A 16,523-nucleotide genomic window follows, 5' to 3' on the forward strand; every position below is an offset into this window, starting at 1 on the left:
AGTAAATAGCATGCGTACACATATAAAATATATATATATATATATTTATACCGGAATGATTCCTGCCAATCATTATTTACCCAATAGTAATTTCTTTATGCATATAAACATAATTTCCAACGACAAAAATATAAAACTTTCCCATTGACAGCGACAATCTCTCGTCGTAGACATAATTATACACGGAACATAAATAAAATTGGACACGTCATTGACTAGCCTGTGAGAGTCCATGTGTATACATGTACATATATGAGTTGATTGAGACAAAGGACTGTATGTTTATTAACAAAACGCGGAATTAAAATGTAGATGGTGGTCATCTGGCGAAATAATGAACGAAATCGCGAATAACGAGGGCCCGGGGCGGTCTCCAGTGTCCACATGAGCAGATCAGTATGATGCATAGCAACCAGCAACTCGCTGGTTTCGGACTAGACTGATGTTGATGATGCTTTGGATCTTTGCACGCCACTCTGCGCCCAAAGAGTATTTCGATTAACTTGCGTACGCAGCGAAACTTAAATTTTGTCCTAAGGGCTCGTGTCCAGCCGCAGAGAGACAGGATCCCGGATTATTTTAGTGCTGGCTCGTAGCCTTTCAAAAAAATAAATAAATAAAAAAGTCCCTGAAAAAACTACTGGCAGACGTGCACGCGAAGACGATCCGTAGCGTAGCACACGCGCTACTCCTTTCCTACAATACTTAAATTATTTGGCCATTGGTCGTAATAGGTCTTTAAACTTATAATAATCTCGGCTCGTTCACCAGCACACGTTAAATTACCGGCATATCACCTCCACCCGTTTTAGGTATATATTAATTTTCAGGCAGGCCCTGGAGCATGCAAGAGTTAGTTTTCGGTGATTCTTCTGCTGCTGCGGATGCACTTTTTAAACAAAACGCATATCACCTCCTGCCTCTGCCTTCTGACTCCTGTCTCCTGCTGTTAGCCCTCGGGCCAGACACTTTAAACAGACACGCTGTGCAACGGCTAGAACATCCCTGGCATCAGGATCATCACCACTGGTGGGTCCACATATCATCATCTAATATCCTTTGAGCTCAGCGCGATTGATTTAGATCATCGAGACTTATTCTCCAAGAAATGCCTTGTAATCAGTAAAGTGTGCCGGTGCACGCAAGACCTTCTCTTATTCTTAGATAAATTTAGCCCTCTTATATATTCAAACTCTCATCATTAAATCCATCCCGAAATTTCGATAATTTATTTTTCGCCGCGTACTCTTATTCTTATTCTTAACTCTTAACTCTTATACTCCGACATCCGTGCTATAGTAAATAGATAAATTTGCGTTATTACTGATGACGGAGACTGACATTGCGTGATTACACGCGATATATATAAATAATAAATCTCACTGGTGGATAAAAATAAACAAAATAAAATAAACTTGTCGTTGGTCGTGTGCGGCGCGCACATAAAATAGCCTACAAGTGCTTTCAGGGTCATAACGTGTGTCCTCTGTCCTCTCTGCTCAGATTTATATATCTATATATATATATGTATATATGTATGTCCTCTAGTAAGTGCCTGTGAGTTATAAGGAGTAAGACATGCTCACCTTACTCCCGTTAGAGGGCACTTCTTATTCCTGCGATCCGCGGGTTTCTGTCACACACCACCAAATAAAAATAGTCTTCTTGGGTGATGTGAGTGTACGAACCTCATCGAGGTCATCGCGTGATACCAAAAGACAGACAGACGTTGCAACTGTACCCATATACATTTATATATATGTACATGAGCAAATTGATGTACTCTAGGTACAAATGATGCTAAAAATAATTAAATTTTGTGGCTGACTTGAAATAAATTTATATATTTTTACGTTATTGTATTAAATGTCCGGTTTAATGGCGGAAGATTAAAAGACAAAAGTACATTTATATATGTAGATGTATATATATATGAATAAGGAATGAACGGGTGCAGCTGATGAGAAGAAAAATAATTCCCACAAGATCGTCTCGTCTTTCGTGCAGTAGTACAACTCACATATATGTATATATATATATTAAATAAAATAAAATTCGTGTAGAGTCGTGATCTTATTCGATGGAACATATGTGTAACACAAGGGGCGTATCATCCGGTCGTCTTTGCGGTCCGTCTACCGTGCGTATTCGACAGTTTGCAGCCGCAAGACTAAAAACACACATCCCGTATATACGTAAAATTAACGTGCGTATTGCCAAAGCTACTTGATCGCGTTTGTTAAACTCTACATCTCATATTTTTTTTATTTCTCTCACTCTTACTCTTATCCTTCCTCTTATTATTATGCAGCATCTTCTCCGTCAACGTCAACGTCGCCAAGGCATCATACCTGGAGCACTCAGACGTCCATCGCATCCTCTATCGAGGCTTAGCAGTGCAACCGAAACTAAAAATAAATAATCAACCGGCTTACGGAAAATTACAGCTGGATAATAATGGCCGGGCCGGGCCGAGGAAGACGAGAACCAGACAAATTGTTTCGGGCATGCTATTCCAATGGACAATTACTTTAGTCGGAAATTCATCTCGTAAACGAATGCCCGACTAAACTCACTCGCCTGTAGCCAAAGGCCGCAGCACCACAGCCTCAGGTGTGCATAAGATCTCTTCGTTAAATTATCATCCGTTTGTTTCCGTAATTTTACATTTTTTGCTAAAATATTATCGCTGTCTAGTCATACTTTCTTCGCCGATACTCATTCTCATTATCCAGACAATTGTTTATTCATCCGTGAGGTATTCTTCTAGCAGGAGTGTTTGCGATGATTTATGCCCGTTTTACCGAGTCCACAGTGGCATACTTGTCGGAAATAATTTATGTCACGACACACACCCAAGTCTGCTGGTGCTACCGAGTCCTGGGCACCGAGACTCGTATTTTAACTCATACTTTAACTGAAACAAATATACACATAATAAAGTAACGCGACATGAGTACAGGCCGCTCCCATTATTTCGTCATCCTATTACCTTCTCTACGTACATTACATCCACAATTACACGTACAAGTACATTTTTTTTAAAAATCAATAACAAGTGCTAATTACTTAATTGAGATTTTAATTTGCAAAATATAATTACTGCTACTCATGTGCATTTAAATGAAGATATCAGTCTTCTTCTTCATTGGACTAATAATTAATGATAATTTATTTAAACATTGTTAGTTTTTAATTAACACATTATTTAGCTAATAAATTAACGGATAATTAATAGCCAACTTGATCCTGGAGACGTGTTAATATGGGACAAGTTTGTGTATATTTATTGAAGACTATGATCACTGAAGACAAATGGCCGAGTTCTTCACAGAAAGTTATCTTCATTAAAAAAAAGATTTTGAAGACGTTTTCAGAAACCAAGCAAAGACTTCCTTGAGTCAAGAAAATTCGTCGTGCTCAGAGATTTCCACTTTATCCGAGAAAATTCAGATTTCCAAAACAATTTTCCTGAAAATTATCCTAAAGTTATCCATTAGTTAACTCAGTTAGCGGAAGATTTATTTTTCTTTACACTAGATTAAGAATTAACTAGGTGTCATTTTGAAAAACTCTTAATTAAAAGTTCTTGAAGACTCCATAAATAAGACGTCAATTTTATGTCGTCAAAATGTATTTTCTTCTTACCTCTATATGAAGTCAAAATTAGGAGTTCCTTAAGACGTCATGGTAAATTCATACTGAAGTCTTATTTGCAAAGTCAGAAAAAACGAACTCTTTAGGAAGTCTTTTTAAAGATGGCTTACTGAGTTCGTAAGGTGGCTCATTCGACATATTGAGAACTTCTTAGACTTCGTTGTTGACAAGACATCCAAATCATAAGTAGGAACTCATTCAGACGTAATTTTGCTATCTGGACTGTCGAAGACGAGCGTTTGAATTTTAACCCAGACAGTTTATCGAATAACAAACTCTAGTTTATCTCTCATGAAGAAATCGGCCATAAGACCAAGACATAAGCTTGCCGCGCATATGTAGCTCGCGTGCGTACAGAGTCGCAGTGGCGGCAGCAGCGAGTAACAGGTGTGTGTCTGTAGGATGCTAGGAGCTAAGAGGAATAAAACGAAGCTAAAAATATAAAAAAATGAATAAAGGAGGTAAGGAGGAAAAGGCGGTCATTAGTCCGATCGTCAATGTTACTATTATGCATATGTAGATGACTATTATTATTTTTTTTATTTTTTCATTCTTTTATTCATTTTATTTTTTTTTTTTTTATTTTTTGTTTCGCTCACAATTAACTTGGCTCTGTTTTCGACAGTCAACTCCACCCTGATCGTTTGTTTAATTTCCAAGTCTGCGTGAGTCTTGTTTTTTGTCCTTGGCTTAAAGACATGTGATGACGATATAATGTCACGTTTTTTCTTCTATATATATTATTTTTCGTCAGGTATTTTACCGTCCAGGCACGTTTTCAAGCTAAATTAATAATTTGAATAAACGTTATGGCTTATGACGATTTATAATTAAGTAGCATAACAAATAAAATAAATAAAACTTGAAATAAAAATTTAATTGTTACAAGAAAATTGTGTAAATTAATGGAAAATTATATTTCATTAACTGACAGGACTGTCAGTTATATTATAACTACAAAATGCTATTTTTATCTTTTTCAAATGTCAATATTAATATTAATTATGATAATAATATAAACGTAAGTTGATATATTTTATTTTTACAACAGTTGTTTCACTTCTCCACGGCGCATTATTTTAAAAATTTTTTCTTCAACGGAATTATTGTGGAAGGTTGAGAAGAAGGCCCGGACCGGAAGGTAAGTAAGATATTTGCCGGGAGCGTGATAGATTGTACGCGATCTCTTCAGAAGCTTCGATTCTTCTCAGCTCGACGAGAGCGTCACCGACTTCATTGAGAGACGTTGCGATTAATTTCGCGGCCTGTGCGTCACCTTCTGCGCTGACAATTGCAGCCTTCTTCTGTTGCTCGGCTTTTTCTACGAGGAATCGAGCTTTCTCGGCCTCTTGCTGAGCGACTTGCTTCAATTCGACAGCTTGAGTGAACTCTTTACCGAATGTCAAGTGTGTCTGGACAAATAAATTTAATTAGGACCACTTCATACTTTTATTTACAAATAAATAATAATTAATTACTTACGATAGAAATGTCATCCAAAATGACACCGAATTGTAGAGCTCGTTCAGTTAAATCTTCGCTTACTTTTTGCGACACCAACTCACGCTGAGTAATTAATTCACCGGCATCAAACTGCGCGACGACGGCTTTCAATACCTCGGTGGTAATTGACGGCAACACACGCTCGTCATAATCGACACCAAGAATCGTGTAGATTTTGGGAAGCGAGTCAGGCTTTGGTCGGAATAAAATACGGAGTGTGATGTTGACATTCTGTAGATCTTTACTTCCGGTAATTACGGGCACGTTCCTTGGTCGGGAGCGGATGTCAAATATTATGGGCTTCTGGATCCAGGGAATGAAAAAGTGGGTTCCTTCGCCTACTACATTGTTTTTTATTCCAGCGAATCTGTCGAAAATTACTGCGCGATGGCCTCCATCGACTGGAAAAATCAAATCAAAGAATGTTTATAATAAATTTTTTTTGTTATTTGAATTTATTGATGAGCGTTAGGTTGTGACACTTGCCATTGTATAGAGCTGAGTTGATGACACTGCCGGTGATGGCTATTCCCAGACCAAGTTGACCCAATCGATTGAAGAAACCTGCCATTGTTGATAATTACTGAAAGGTTAATTACATTTTTTTATTACTCTGTAATTTTATGCACTTGAATATTTAACCTACAAAACCCATGAGGTTTATCATCAACAACAAGATGAGTTGCATCATCTGACTCAAATCCGCGGATCAATAAATAATTAATTGATAATAAATAATTACTGAACATTAAAATTAAATGAGTTAATTATTTTTACAAATTAAATTGCAATAATTAAAAAACCGGCTTTACAAAATTTACTGATGGAAAGCTGAATAAAAAACTGATGGTAAATTTAAATAAATTGATAGCATGGCAATCAAAATAAATTATGGGGTAAAAGTTAATTTTTAAATGAGTACTTACGTAAGTAGTAGAAGTACGGATCTATGAAATTTATAATTTCACTTTATTAATTATTTTAGCGAGAAATAATTCCAGGAAAAATGGAGCATGCGCTTCTTCTGAGGTTATCGATAAAAAAATTTTTTAATTTGATGTGCGATGGCGCTGATGATTAAAAAATTGGAAACTTACTGACAGTTGACAAGCTAGATTTTTTTTAATTTAATTGATGGCGCGGATGGAAATCGCGGGAAATTTGAAATTCTAGGTGATGATTTTTTAACGTGCGCACAAACACGATTATCCAACATCTAGATATAAAAATATATAAGTAGGCCCGTCCCAACCTAACCTTCATCTTAAAAGATAAAAAATATATCCTTTTTAAGTAAATAATATATATAAATAAAAATATGTCACTGAATGTATTTAGGTATCGAGGTTTATCCTCAATTCGTAATCAATTGAAATTCAAATCTGGATTTTCCCACGGGTCGCAATCATCAGTATTCAATGGTGTTATCATTCGTAATGTAAGTAAATAATTTAAATAAATTAATAACTATTTACAAATTAATATTATACTGAAAGTATCAGACATTAGAAAATTTTGTAATTTTTATAAACAAATTGTATGTAAAATATTTCTGGAACATGTAAAAAATTATTTTTTAAAGTTTTTACTGTAAGTATTTTTATTTTTATTTAACAGAAGTAAACTTTTTTAATGTTTGTTATTTTTAGTATCACAAATTTATGTCTTATTATTTATTACAATTAATTAAATTGTTTTTTATTCTATAACTTATAGTTATTGTCAAAGAAAGTACTTTTATTACCATCAATTTACGTAACAAGATTACTATAAGTTCAATTGCCGAAATTAAATTATCCCCGGAAATATATATCAGTCCATAAATCTTTATCAAACACAACAATAATTATTCTTATTATTAACTTTTTTTTATAATATTGAAGCCAGCCGACGCCTAATAATTTTCGGATTTTTTTTGTAAAACGATAAATTGAAAAAAAAATATTTGAAAAAATTGCACCTATAGTTTTTTTAATTTTCTACATGTGCAAATTTTTAGTTTTTTTATTTTCGTAATTAATTCATTGAAAAAAAAATCCGAAAATTGTTAATTGTCTGCTAACTGCAGGATCATTATTTTCTGATATTTTTTTTCAGCAAATTAATTGCGAAAAAATTAAAATTCAAAATATGCACATGTAGAAAATTCAAAAAACTATATGTGCATTTTTTTCAAATATTTTTTTTTACAATTTTCGTTATGAAAAAAAAAATCCAAAAATTAGACGTCGAATAATTTCAGTATCATTATTTTTATTATTATTTTTAGTCATAAAATTTTCCAATTATCGCAATCTCTTTATGTTGCCATGCTCGTATATTTAGAAATAAAAACAAAACTAAATAAATATGTACAACTGGATTCTCACACTATCTTAAAGAGATAGTAAACTTACAATCATATTATCCCTACTTATAACACTCAGGGTCAAGTAATGTCAAATTTGTTGATCGCAATTCCCCTCAGATACTCAAAACTCATACTTGCTCTCGTATCACTTCTCTTGATATTTTGTTTTCCTTATTTTTATTTCACAAAAAATGGTTTGTTTGATTCCACACAATACCATAAATAATTATTTCATTTTTATAAATAATAATTAATGAATTAATTACTTTACAGAGTTCAGATAAATCTTATCGCATTGAACGTGACACGTTTGGAGAACTAAAAGTGCCAGCTGATAAATATTATGGAGCACAAACGTTAAGATCTGTTATGAATTTTCCTATTGGGGATAGTTCTGAACGTATGCCAGTAAGTAAATTAATTATTATTATTATTTTATTAAATTTAAATGCTGTAGTGATTACTCCCGTTAGCCCAACTTTATTTTTTTTTATTATTATCAGTATAGAGTAATAGTCGCAATGGGAATTTTAAAAAAAGCAGCAGCAGAAGTAAACAAAGAATTCGGTCTGGACCCAAAGGTAGCTGAGGCCATTAGCAAAGCCGCTGATGACGTAATAAGCGGTAAACTTTACGAAGACCACTTTCCACTAGTGATCTGGCAAACAGGTTCGGGAACTCAGACCAACATGAACACGAATGAAGTAATATCGAACCGGGCGATTGAAATTCTCGGCGGAGAACTGGGCTCCAAGAAACCTGTTCATCCTAATGATCATGTCAACATGTCGCAGAGTTCCAATGACACTTTCCCAACAGCGATGCACATTGCAGTTGCTCTGGAGATAAATAAAATTCTATTACCCGGATTGGCGCAGCTGCACGCGGCACTCAAAGCTAAATCTGAAGCCTGGAAAGACATCATCAAGATTGGAAGAACTCACACGCAGGACGCAGTCCCGCTTACTTTGGGTCAGGAGTTCTCTGGCTACGCTACTCAAGTTGAGTACGGAATCGCGAGAGTAAAAGACACTTTGCCGCGACTGTATCAGCTAGCGCTGGGAGGAACTGCCGTAGGTACCGGGTTGAATACCAGGAAAGGATTTGCCGAGAAGACCGCAGCTAAAATAGCAGCACTCACTGGCTACCCTTTCGTCACTGCTCCTAATAAATTTGAAGCACTGGCCGCTCACGATGCTATCGTTGAAGTTCACGGTGCTCTGAACACCGTCGCAGTCTCCCTCATGAAGGTAAATAATATTTCTTACCCTACTTTCCACATTAATCATGAACACTATCATTAATTTTGATCAACAGATCGCCAATGACATAAGATTTTTGGGAAGCGGACCCCGCTGTGGACTCGGCGAGTTGTCGCTTCCGGAAAACGAGCCCGGGAGCTCCATCATGCCGGGAAAAGTGAACCCAACCCAGTGCGAAGCCATAACGATGGTCTGCGCCCAAGTGATGGGCAACCACGTGGCCACAACAGTCGGCGGCAGCAACGGCCACTTTGAACTCAATGTCTTCAAACCTGTGATGGTCGCCAATACCCTGAGATCTGCGAGGCTTCTCGGAGACTCTGCAGCTGCGTTCACCAAAAACTGCGTCGTCGGTATTGAGCCAAACATCGACAACATCAACAAAATCATGAACGAAAGTCTGATGCTAGTCACTGCCTTGAACCCACATATTGGATACGATAAAGTCAGTACTCATTTTTTTTTTTATATATATATATCATAGTAAATATATATATTTACTATGATAATTAATAGCAGTGGCTGATGTATTTAATTTGTTTACAGGCTGCCGCGATTGCCAAACAAGCACACAAACAAAAATTAACTTTAAAAGAGTCGGCGTTGAAAAATGGTCTCACTGAAGAACAATTTAATCAATGGGTGAGACCAGAGCAAATGTTGGGACCTAAGTAATTTTCATACGGTCCATAATATATGTAAAGAATGTATGTGTATGATTTATTGTCATCAAATTGCATTTTCACAAAATCATACTTAATTATTGTTATTATTATTAATTAATTAATTGGGTTGTATGAATTAAAATTAAATGATTGTTTTAAATAATTATAGAAAAAAAAATAAAGTAATTTAAAATATTAAATGTCATTACTTCTAAAAATCCACAATAAAAATTTTTATGTACTTATTTTAGATCGTAGAAAAAAAATGAAATCTTACTTAAAAAAAAAAAATATAGTTTTTGTAACTCGCGAACTGAAAAGTTTCGCGCTTTGACTGGTAGGACTTTTTTTGTTTTTTTAAATAATCAACAAAATTGTCTTAAATTTTTATCGCCCGTTTTATAGTCAACGCTCTGAAAAAAAGATAAATTTTATCGAGAAAATTATTTTTTCACAAGATAACATTTTAAGAAATCTATTATAATTTTTTCTACCACCGGTATACGTAAGGTCACAAGATCATCGCATTTGAGAATTATCTACCATGTGTCAGAATAATCTACGCTACATTTTTCTTGCTTTTAACGAGAGTTAGTGTCAAGAAATGTTTGCTGGAACTAACTACTGTTTGAATTTACTCCGACATTACCCACGTGTTTGTAAGCATGTGACTGTAAGAAATTATGCGAAGGTTGGAATCATTGGGGTGCCTTTTGAAAAGGGCCAGGTAAGTAAGCGCTTAATTATTTACTGTCATTGCAATTAACTATTTAATTAATTGAATAATTAATTAGAAAAAGGAAGGCGTCGCACAGGGACCAGACGCAATCAGAAAAGCTGGACTTATACCAGAGCTAATAAATCTCGGTAATTAAAATAAATTAATTAAACAAATCTTTAGTAATAATTAAAATAATTTACCATTAGGCCTAGACGTCAAAGACTTTGGGAATATAAAATATGAAGCAAAATCAGTACAAGGTATTGATAATATGACTCATCTGAGTGAAGTGGCGGGTTGTACGTACAAAGTATCCGAGACAGTGGCGGCTGTGATGAAAGAAGGAAGGACTGTCGTGACAATCGGAGGAGATCACAGCGTGGGTGTGGGAACCATCGACGGACACGTGAGCACCAAGGGTAGCAACATCGCCGTGCTTTGGGTGGACGCCCATGCTGACTTGAATACCAACAAGACCAGCGACAGTGGTAATGTTCATGGAATGCCCGTAGCACTTTTGACATCCGAGTTGTCCGACTACTGGCCCCATTTGCCTGGCATGGACTGGCAGAAACCGATGTTTGTTTTTTTTAACCCCAACAAGCTTGATAATAGTAATAGTAATAATAATAATGAGTAATTAAATTTATACAGGCTGTCCATCAGGAATGTAGCGTACATTGGATTGCGATCTGTTGATAAATATGAGAGATTAGTAATTGAAAAATTTGGTATCACTGCATTTGGAATGGAAGATGTTGAGAGACACGGCATCCACCAGGTTGTTCACATGGCGTTAGAGCGAATAGATCCCCACAGTGAAAAATCAATTCATGTTAGTTTTGATATCGATGCGCTGGATCCTCTGGAAGCTCCTAGCACCGGAACTCTGGGTATTTTATTTAAATTAAATAATAATTCCAATTGTCCATAATACCAGCTTGGGCTGAAAAAATTTTAAATTAAAATTAAAATTAATGTGAATTAGCACGAGGAGGACTGACATTGAGAGAAGGAATTCACTTAATGGAACAGGTTCATAGGACCAGAAGATTGAATGCCATCGATCTAGTTGAAGTGAATCCCCAAATAGGCGACACCAGATCCGTGGAACTGACAACTGAAGCCGCGATCTACATTCTGCAAGCCGCTCTCGGATACAATCGCCGCGGAATAAAAGTACCTGCAGGAATAACAGACATGCCGCTTCAAACATTCAACTAATTATATTCTATATTTAGATCATACTTTATTGTCATTCTTAATCCATACAATTTTCTTCGGTTTCGTAAGAACTTCTAATAAAATTTTATTTATTTCAACTGCACTATTGTTGTCCTTTTTTTTATCCTCGTTTATGGTGATCCAGTAGGTGAGATTACCTTCCGCAATGGAGCCCTTGACCGGCACCGTGTAATACTTTGACTGCTTGTACACTCCGAAGTACTTTTTGTCTCCAATATGCATCGATCCTTGCTGTTTTATTGGTTCGCCCAGCAGTTTCTTGGACTCTTCATGTGCATTGAGATAATCCATAGCTTGATTATAATGCGGCGACACTCGGACTGTTTTTTTAATCAAAAAACGAAAACCCCAACCACTCAGTCCTAGAAAAGCCGCACCACCAATCGCTGCTGCTGATAGAGTTCCCAGTGATGGAATTTTCATTTTTATTTATTTGAAAATCACTAACTGATGACTTAATATTTTATAGGTTAGCCATTATCTGCACCAGCAAATTTTTGGAGATCATTCAGATAAAAAAAAACTAGTAGAGGTTAACTGGGACCGAGGACCAACCAGATCTTGATTAAATAAAACATTTAAAAATATATTACACAACACGTTTTAGTTTTTTCTAGAATCTCCACATGTCTACAGGCACATGTCGATAATAAATAATAATCAATTAAACTCTTCTTAGATTTAGATAGAGAGTAAACTTCGGAAATCGTCCCTGCTGATTATTTAAAATCTGCGCGTGCGCAGAAAAAAGCGGGAAAATTTTTAGCACATTGACAATTTGGATTTTACAATTTAAAATAAAATAATTTATTCAAATAATTAATCTAAATATATATTTTTTAGTTTTTATTCTACTCACGTTTTTTTATTTATTTAAAAATTTAAAAAGTTGACAATTGTCTGCTACATTTACACTCATTAGACATCTAACGATTTTTGAATTATTTTTTCAACAAATCAACGATAAAAATTTAAAAAACTGAAAATATGCACTTGTAGAAAACAAAAAAAGCTACAGGTGCAATTTTTTCAAATATTTTTTTTTTGTAATTTATCGTTAAAAAAAAAAAGATCAAAAAAATATTAGATAGCTAATTTATGATCCTGAAGTTAGTAGACAATTATTAATTTTCGGATTTTATTTTCACCAAATTACAAAAATTAAAAAAACTAAAAATATGCACATGTAGAAAATTAAGAAATCCACATGTGCATTTTTTCAAATTATTTTATTTTTATAATTTATCATTTATAAAAAAATAAAAAAATTATTAGACACCTAATTTGAGTATCATATTTTAGAACATTATTTTAATTGTGACATTTTCCACAGAGCGCTGACATGTTGGTCCTTACTTTAGATTGAAATCCACTTCCGATTGGACAACTGGGGATATATTGTGTCCATATCGTGCTCGCCGTGGCCGTGGTCATCACAATCACCATCAGCACCAGGTTTTAATTGTCCTTCTCACTTTAGAGCAACACTGTTACCCGTTACCAGTTGTGTTTCTCAACTTATAATTATTATTCTTCGTCTTATTTCGTCACACAGTTACTCACATAAATTAAATCCACACATCCACATTTAAGTGTAAAAGGGCGTAATGATAATAATGACAATTATGATGACGATGGCGATGTGCTGATGATCTGATCAGCTAAAATACACACAAGCTCTCTCATGTTCTCTTACGTCAAGTGTCCAGTGTGTCAATAGAATAATATTTTTGTTTTCATCCAACCGCTATTTATTCAAAATGGTAAGTTTATTTTTTTATTTACCAGTTCATACAACAATCATCTGTCAGCAAATCATTTTATTTTACTATTTTACTTTGCCATTCTCCACAAATCTTTTAATTATAAATTCTAACCTCAATCTCTAATTTTTTTTTGTTATTTCGTAATTGTTTCCTATCATTTAAGATAATTTTCTATGACTGTTATCAAGTAATCAAAGCCTTGATAATTGGAAAATTAAATTTTTTATTAATTACTGATGGTATTGATTTTTTGGTGATTAATTTTTGTAGTGGAATCGGTACTGTAATGAATAATTTAATGACTGATAAAAAAACACGTGTCTTTGTTTCAGCATAAGTTGAAATTCTCACAGAAGGACAAAGTTAAAAAGTTCATAACTTTTACTCAAACTGGTGAGCAGACTGCTATTTATTGTCTCGCTCAAAACGACTGGAAATTAGACTTGGCGAGTGATAATTATTTTCAAAACCCAGATGCTTATTACAAGGAACCCAAGAATTCGGTTGATAAAAAAAAATTGGAAATTTTGTACACTCGGTATCAAGGTAATTGTAGTTTTTTATAAATGAATATGAGGATGAGAGCAGCGGACAGCAGAAAATATAAAAATTTCTGGCTTTTGCAACATTCAGAATTATAAACAAATTTATTTACTTGGTTCTGTTGGTCTAGATCCCAATGAAACGAATAAAATAACAGAAGATGGCATCATGAAGTTCTTGGATGACTTGGGGTTGAGTCCAGAAAGCAAATTGGTGCTGATAATAGCATGGAAGTTTCGAGCGGAGGCTCAATGTGAATTTTCGAAAGATGAATTTATGAATGGAATGGTTGAGTTGAGGTATTTATTTTAAATGAATATATTTTTTTAGATGTATTTATTTAGAAGTATTTAATATTTGATTATTTTACAGCGTGGACAGTATAGACAAACTAAAAGCCCGGTTGCATAGTCTAGAGAATGAATTAAAAGATTCACTGAAATTCAAAGACTTTTATCACTTCACTTTTAATTATGCGAAAAATGCAGGGCAGAAAGGGCTCGATCTCGACATGGCCATCGCGTACTGGAATATTGTCTTGAAAGATAAATTTAAATTTTTAGATCTCTGGTGCCAATTTTTGCAGGTATTTTTAAATTTTAATTACTGCGCTGAGCGTAAATTAATTGTTACACTCGATTAAACAATTTTTTAAATTAATAAAATATTAAAAAAATAAAAGTTGATAAATAATTTTATGACATAATTGCAGAAAAAATTTAAAAAATTTTAAATACGTTTGCACTTATGGAGACGAGGGCTCAGGGGGTTTAAGAAAACGTGACGTTCACAACTCACCAAAAAATTTAAAAAATTTTATTTTTTTGTTACGATAGAAAATCATTCGTTTCATATTTGTAAATATATAAATATTTCTATCATATGGGAAGGGGGGTCTAAAAAGGTAAAATTTTGCGTGACGTAATTTATGAACGATACCTTGGAGTCCTTTAATTTTAAACGAAATTTATTAAATAATTGACCTAAAAATTTTAATTAATTTTTTGCGCTCATTATAGGAAATAAAATAAATAATTTTAATTGACGTATAATTGAATTAAATAAATAATTATTACAGGAACATCACAAGAGATCGATTCCAAAAGACACGTGGAATCTTTTACTAGACTTCGCTTCAATGATAAACGCCGACATGAGTAATTACGACGAAGAAGGAGCCTGGCCGGTGCTCATTGATGATTTTGTAGAATGGGCACAGCCTCGGGTTCGTCAATCTCACTAATAAACCTCCACCTCTAGCTCTAATACATTTTTACAAAAAAAAAAAAATGTTATCGTATCATTTAATTATTTAAATAATTATTTATTCCATGTTATTGTTGAAGGGAACTTAAAACTAGTTATAAATTAAATAACAAAAAGGAATTTACGGTTTATATCTTATCAACAGTTGATCTATTTTTAAAAACCACGTGATAACAAAATTGGCACGCTAGCTATCGCCCCCCCCCCTTTTAACACTATTTTTTAAAAATAATTCCATTTATTGAAATTAAAAATAATTTCACTGCACTTACGATCCACGGAGTCGGGCAGCAAATAAGAATGATATATTTGTATTTAGTTGCCAATTAAATATCAGTGTCGCTCAACAATTTAAAATATTTATAAGCATTTTTAGTTGCATTACAAAAAAATATAAATTAATAAGTATCATTTTTTTTTCACTTTGTCTTCTCTCATTTAAAACTGACCGATAAAAAAAATTAAGCTACCATTTTCTTGCGTGTGTATATAGACATATTAGTAATTATTCTGTTATAAATGTATTTACTTATATATTTAAATAATTTTTTAAAAAACACACTTGTAAAAATACATAAACAGAATATTATTTAATATATAATTTTATCGGTTTATATGCTCGAATTTTTTTATTTTTATTTTTTTTTAAATTCTTAAATATTTTCTTCTTTTTTTTTAATAAAAAGACTTAATAAGTTTGAAAAATAAAATTTGAACGTAATTAATACTAATTAGTTTACGCTAGTTGTAACGTGTATTATATTACTTTAAGGACAAAGATAACTCAAGAGAAATTGATAAAATAATTATTTTATCTTATATATTCTTTAATAAATATAATAATAAGTATGGACGAATGTGTGGGTATTGGAGTTGATATTTCTGAGCTTAAGGGCATTCTCAGTGGCCTCTTTATTTAAAAATACCCAATTACTTTAAACTGTCAAGCGTACCAGAATTTTATTAATTAATTTGAAAAATGGAAGCGTTAATTGAAAAAAGACAATTTTGCTGAGATAAATTTAAAAAAATTAAATTGCAATCACGTTGTCCTTTTTTTAATTAATGCTTTAATTTTTATTGAAAATTGAAAATTGATGAAAATTTGTGAAAAGTGGGGGCACTTTTAGAGAATGGCCTTAAATTTGATAAATAGTTACTAGAAAAAATAAAAAAGTTATTAAAACTTGCTTGTAAATGTTAAATTAAATTTTGAGCTATTAGATTTCTTTGTAATCTTAAAAAAAAATTATAAAAAATTGAATTTAACTTAACGAATTGTTGGCAGGCTACAACATGATATTTTTTGGACATCTTAGACTTGTATTTTGTTAATAAGTAAAAGGTTGAATAAATATTTACCAGATAAATATTATTTAAATAAAGTTTTACGTTTAAGTACTTTAAGAGAGTGACTTTGTATATAATGTAAATAAGTATAACGATATTGAAGTACAGTATGAAGTAGTTTTAAAACTTTGCTGTTTCAAAAATTTAAAAAAATAAACAAACTAAAACTAAAACTTCATACTTTTATTTTTTTTA

The 16,523-nt window shown here is 33.3% G+C and overlaps 5 protein-coding genes across 6 annotated transcripts; 3 read left to right on the plus strand and 2 right to left on the minus strand.

Annotated features, from left to right (window-relative positions):
* Positions 1–4,550: 4,550 nt before the first annotated feature.
* On the minus strand, positions 4,551–6,212 carry LOC103569294 (protein l(2)37Cc). The gene is made up of 4 exons (XM_008546522.3): positions 6,087–6,212; positions 5,647–5,743; positions 5,140–5,561; positions 4,551–5,069 (listed from the first exon to the last, which is right to left on the minus strand). Exons 2-4 carry the CDS (start codon positions 5,729–5,731, stop codon positions 4,761–4,763), a joined length of 816 nt encoding a protein of 271 aa, XP_008544744.1. The 5' UTR covers positions 5,732–5,743; positions 6,087–6,212; the 3' UTR covers positions 4,551–4,760.
* Positions 6,213–6,367: 155 nt separating this feature from the next.
* LOC103569295 (fumarate hydratase, mitochondrial) lies at positions 6,368–9,637 on the plus strand. Of its 2 annotated transcripts, none has more exons than XM_008546523.2 (5): positions 6,368–6,598; positions 7,784–7,918; positions 8,014–8,760; positions 8,828–9,217; positions 9,319–9,635. In XM_008546523.2, exons 1-5 carry the CDS (start codon positions 6,479–6,481, stop codon positions 9,445–9,447), a joined length of 1,521 nt encoding a protein of 506 aa, XP_008544745.1. In that variant the 5' UTR covers positions 6,368–6,478; the 3' UTR covers positions 9,448–9,635. The 2 variants fall into 2 exon arrangements, with proteins under 2 accessions (XP_008544745.1, XP_008544746.1); XM_008546524.2 differs by lacking the exon at positions 6,368–6,598 and adding an exon at positions 7,544–7,704 and having other exon boundaries at positions 9,319–9,637.
* A 141-nt stretch (positions 9,638–9,778) lies between these two features.
* On the plus strand, positions 9,779–11,382 carry LOC103569299 (arginase, hepatic). The gene is made up of 5 exons (XM_008546529.2): positions 9,779–10,164; positions 10,232–10,304; positions 10,365–10,737; positions 10,813–11,051; positions 11,147–11,382. The coding sequence occupies exons 1-5, from the start codon at positions 10,042–10,044 to the stop codon at positions 11,380–11,382; spliced, it is 1,044 nt and encodes a 347-aa protein (XP_008544751.1). The 5' UTR covers positions 9,779–10,041.
* Positions 11,329–12,123, minus strand: LOC103569381 (uncharacterized). Its single transcript, XM_014441681.2, has one exon. It carries the CDS (start codon positions 11,824–11,826, stop codon positions 11,401–11,403), a length of 426 nt encoding a protein of 141 aa, XP_014297167.1. The 5' UTR covers positions 11,827–12,123; the 3' UTR covers positions 11,329–11,400.
* Positions 12,124–12,797: 674 nt separating this feature from the next.
* LOC103569297 (DCN1-like protein 1) lies at positions 12,798–16,501 on the plus strand. The gene is made up of 5 exons (XM_008546526.2): positions 12,798–13,166; positions 13,502–13,715; positions 13,843–14,011; positions 14,085–14,298; positions 14,791–16,501. Exons 1-5 carry the CDS (start codon positions 13,164–13,166, stop codon positions 14,953–14,955), a joined length of 765 nt encoding a protein of 254 aa, XP_008544748.1. The 5' UTR covers positions 12,798–13,163; the 3' UTR covers positions 14,956–16,501.
* The last annotated feature ends 22 nt before the right edge of the window (positions 16,502–16,523 follow it).

The sequence above is a fragment of the Microplitis demolitor genome, chromosome 5 (assembly GCF_026212275.2).
Source record: "Microplitis demolitor isolate Queensland-Clemson2020A chromosome 5, iyMicDemo2.1a, whole genome shotgun sequence".
In the NCBI taxonomy this organism is placed as follows: domain Eukaryota; kingdom Metazoa; phylum Arthropoda; class Insecta; order Hymenoptera; family Braconidae; genus Microplitis; species Microplitis demolitor.

What these genes read in the sequence shown, in the direction of transcription:
- LOC103569294 (XM_008546522.3), bottom strand. Translation starts at nt 5,731, where the DNA reads ATGGCAGGTTTCTTCAATCGATTGGGTCAACTTGGTCTGGGAATAGCC. An exon ending in CAACTCAGCTCTATACAATG is followed by an intron (nt 5,562 to 5,646) that starts GCAAGTGTCACA and finishes TGATTTTTCCAG; the next exon opens with TCGATGGAGGCCATCGCGCA. An exon ending in TTTTGGATGACATTTCTATC is followed by an intron (nt 5,070 to 5,139) that starts GTAAGTAATTAA and finishes TTATTTGTCCAG; the next exon opens with ACACACTTGACATTCGGTAA.
- LOC103569295 (XM_008546523.2), top strand. Translation starts at nt 6,479, where the DNA reads ATGTCACTGAATGTATTTAGGTATCGAGGTTTATCCTCAATTCGTAAT. An exon ending in ATAGTTCTGAACGTATGCCA is followed by an intron (nt 7,919 to 8,013) that starts GTAAGTAAATTA and finishes TATTATTATCAG; the next exon opens with TATAGAGTAATAGTCGCAAT. An exon ending in CACATATTGGATACGATAAA is followed by an intron (nt 9,218 to 9,318) that starts GTCAGTACTCAT and finishes ATTTGTTTACAG; the next exon opens with GCTGCCGCGATTGCCAAACA.
- LOC103569299 (XM_008546529.2), top strand. Translation starts at nt 10,042, where the DNA reads ATGTTTGCTGGAACTAACTACTGTTTGAATTTACTCCGACATTACCCA. An exon ending in TGCCTTTTGAAAAGGGCCAG is followed by an intron (nt 10,165 to 10,231) that starts GTAAGTAAGCGC and finishes ATAATTAATTAG; the next exon opens with AAAAAGGAAGGCGTCGCACA. An exon ending in TCCTAGCACCGGAACTCTGG is followed by an intron (nt 11,052 to 11,146) that starts GTATTTTATTTA and finishes AATGTGAATTAG; the next exon opens with CACGAGGAGGACTGACATTG.
- LOC103569381 (XM_014441681.2), bottom strand. Translation starts at nt 11,826, where the DNA reads ATGAAAATTCCATCACTGGGAACTCTATCAGCAGCAGCGATTGGTGGT.
- LOC103569297 (XM_008546526.2), top strand. An exon ending in AATGGAATGGTTGAGTTGAG is followed by an intron (nt 14,012 to 14,084) that starts GTATTTATTTTA and finishes ATTATTTTACAG; the next exon opens with CGTGGACAGTATAGACAAAC. An exon ending in TCTGGTGCCAATTTTTGCAG is followed by an intron (nt 14,299 to 14,790) that starts GTATTTTTAAAT and finishes TAATTATTACAG; the next exon opens with GAACATCACAAGAGATCGAT.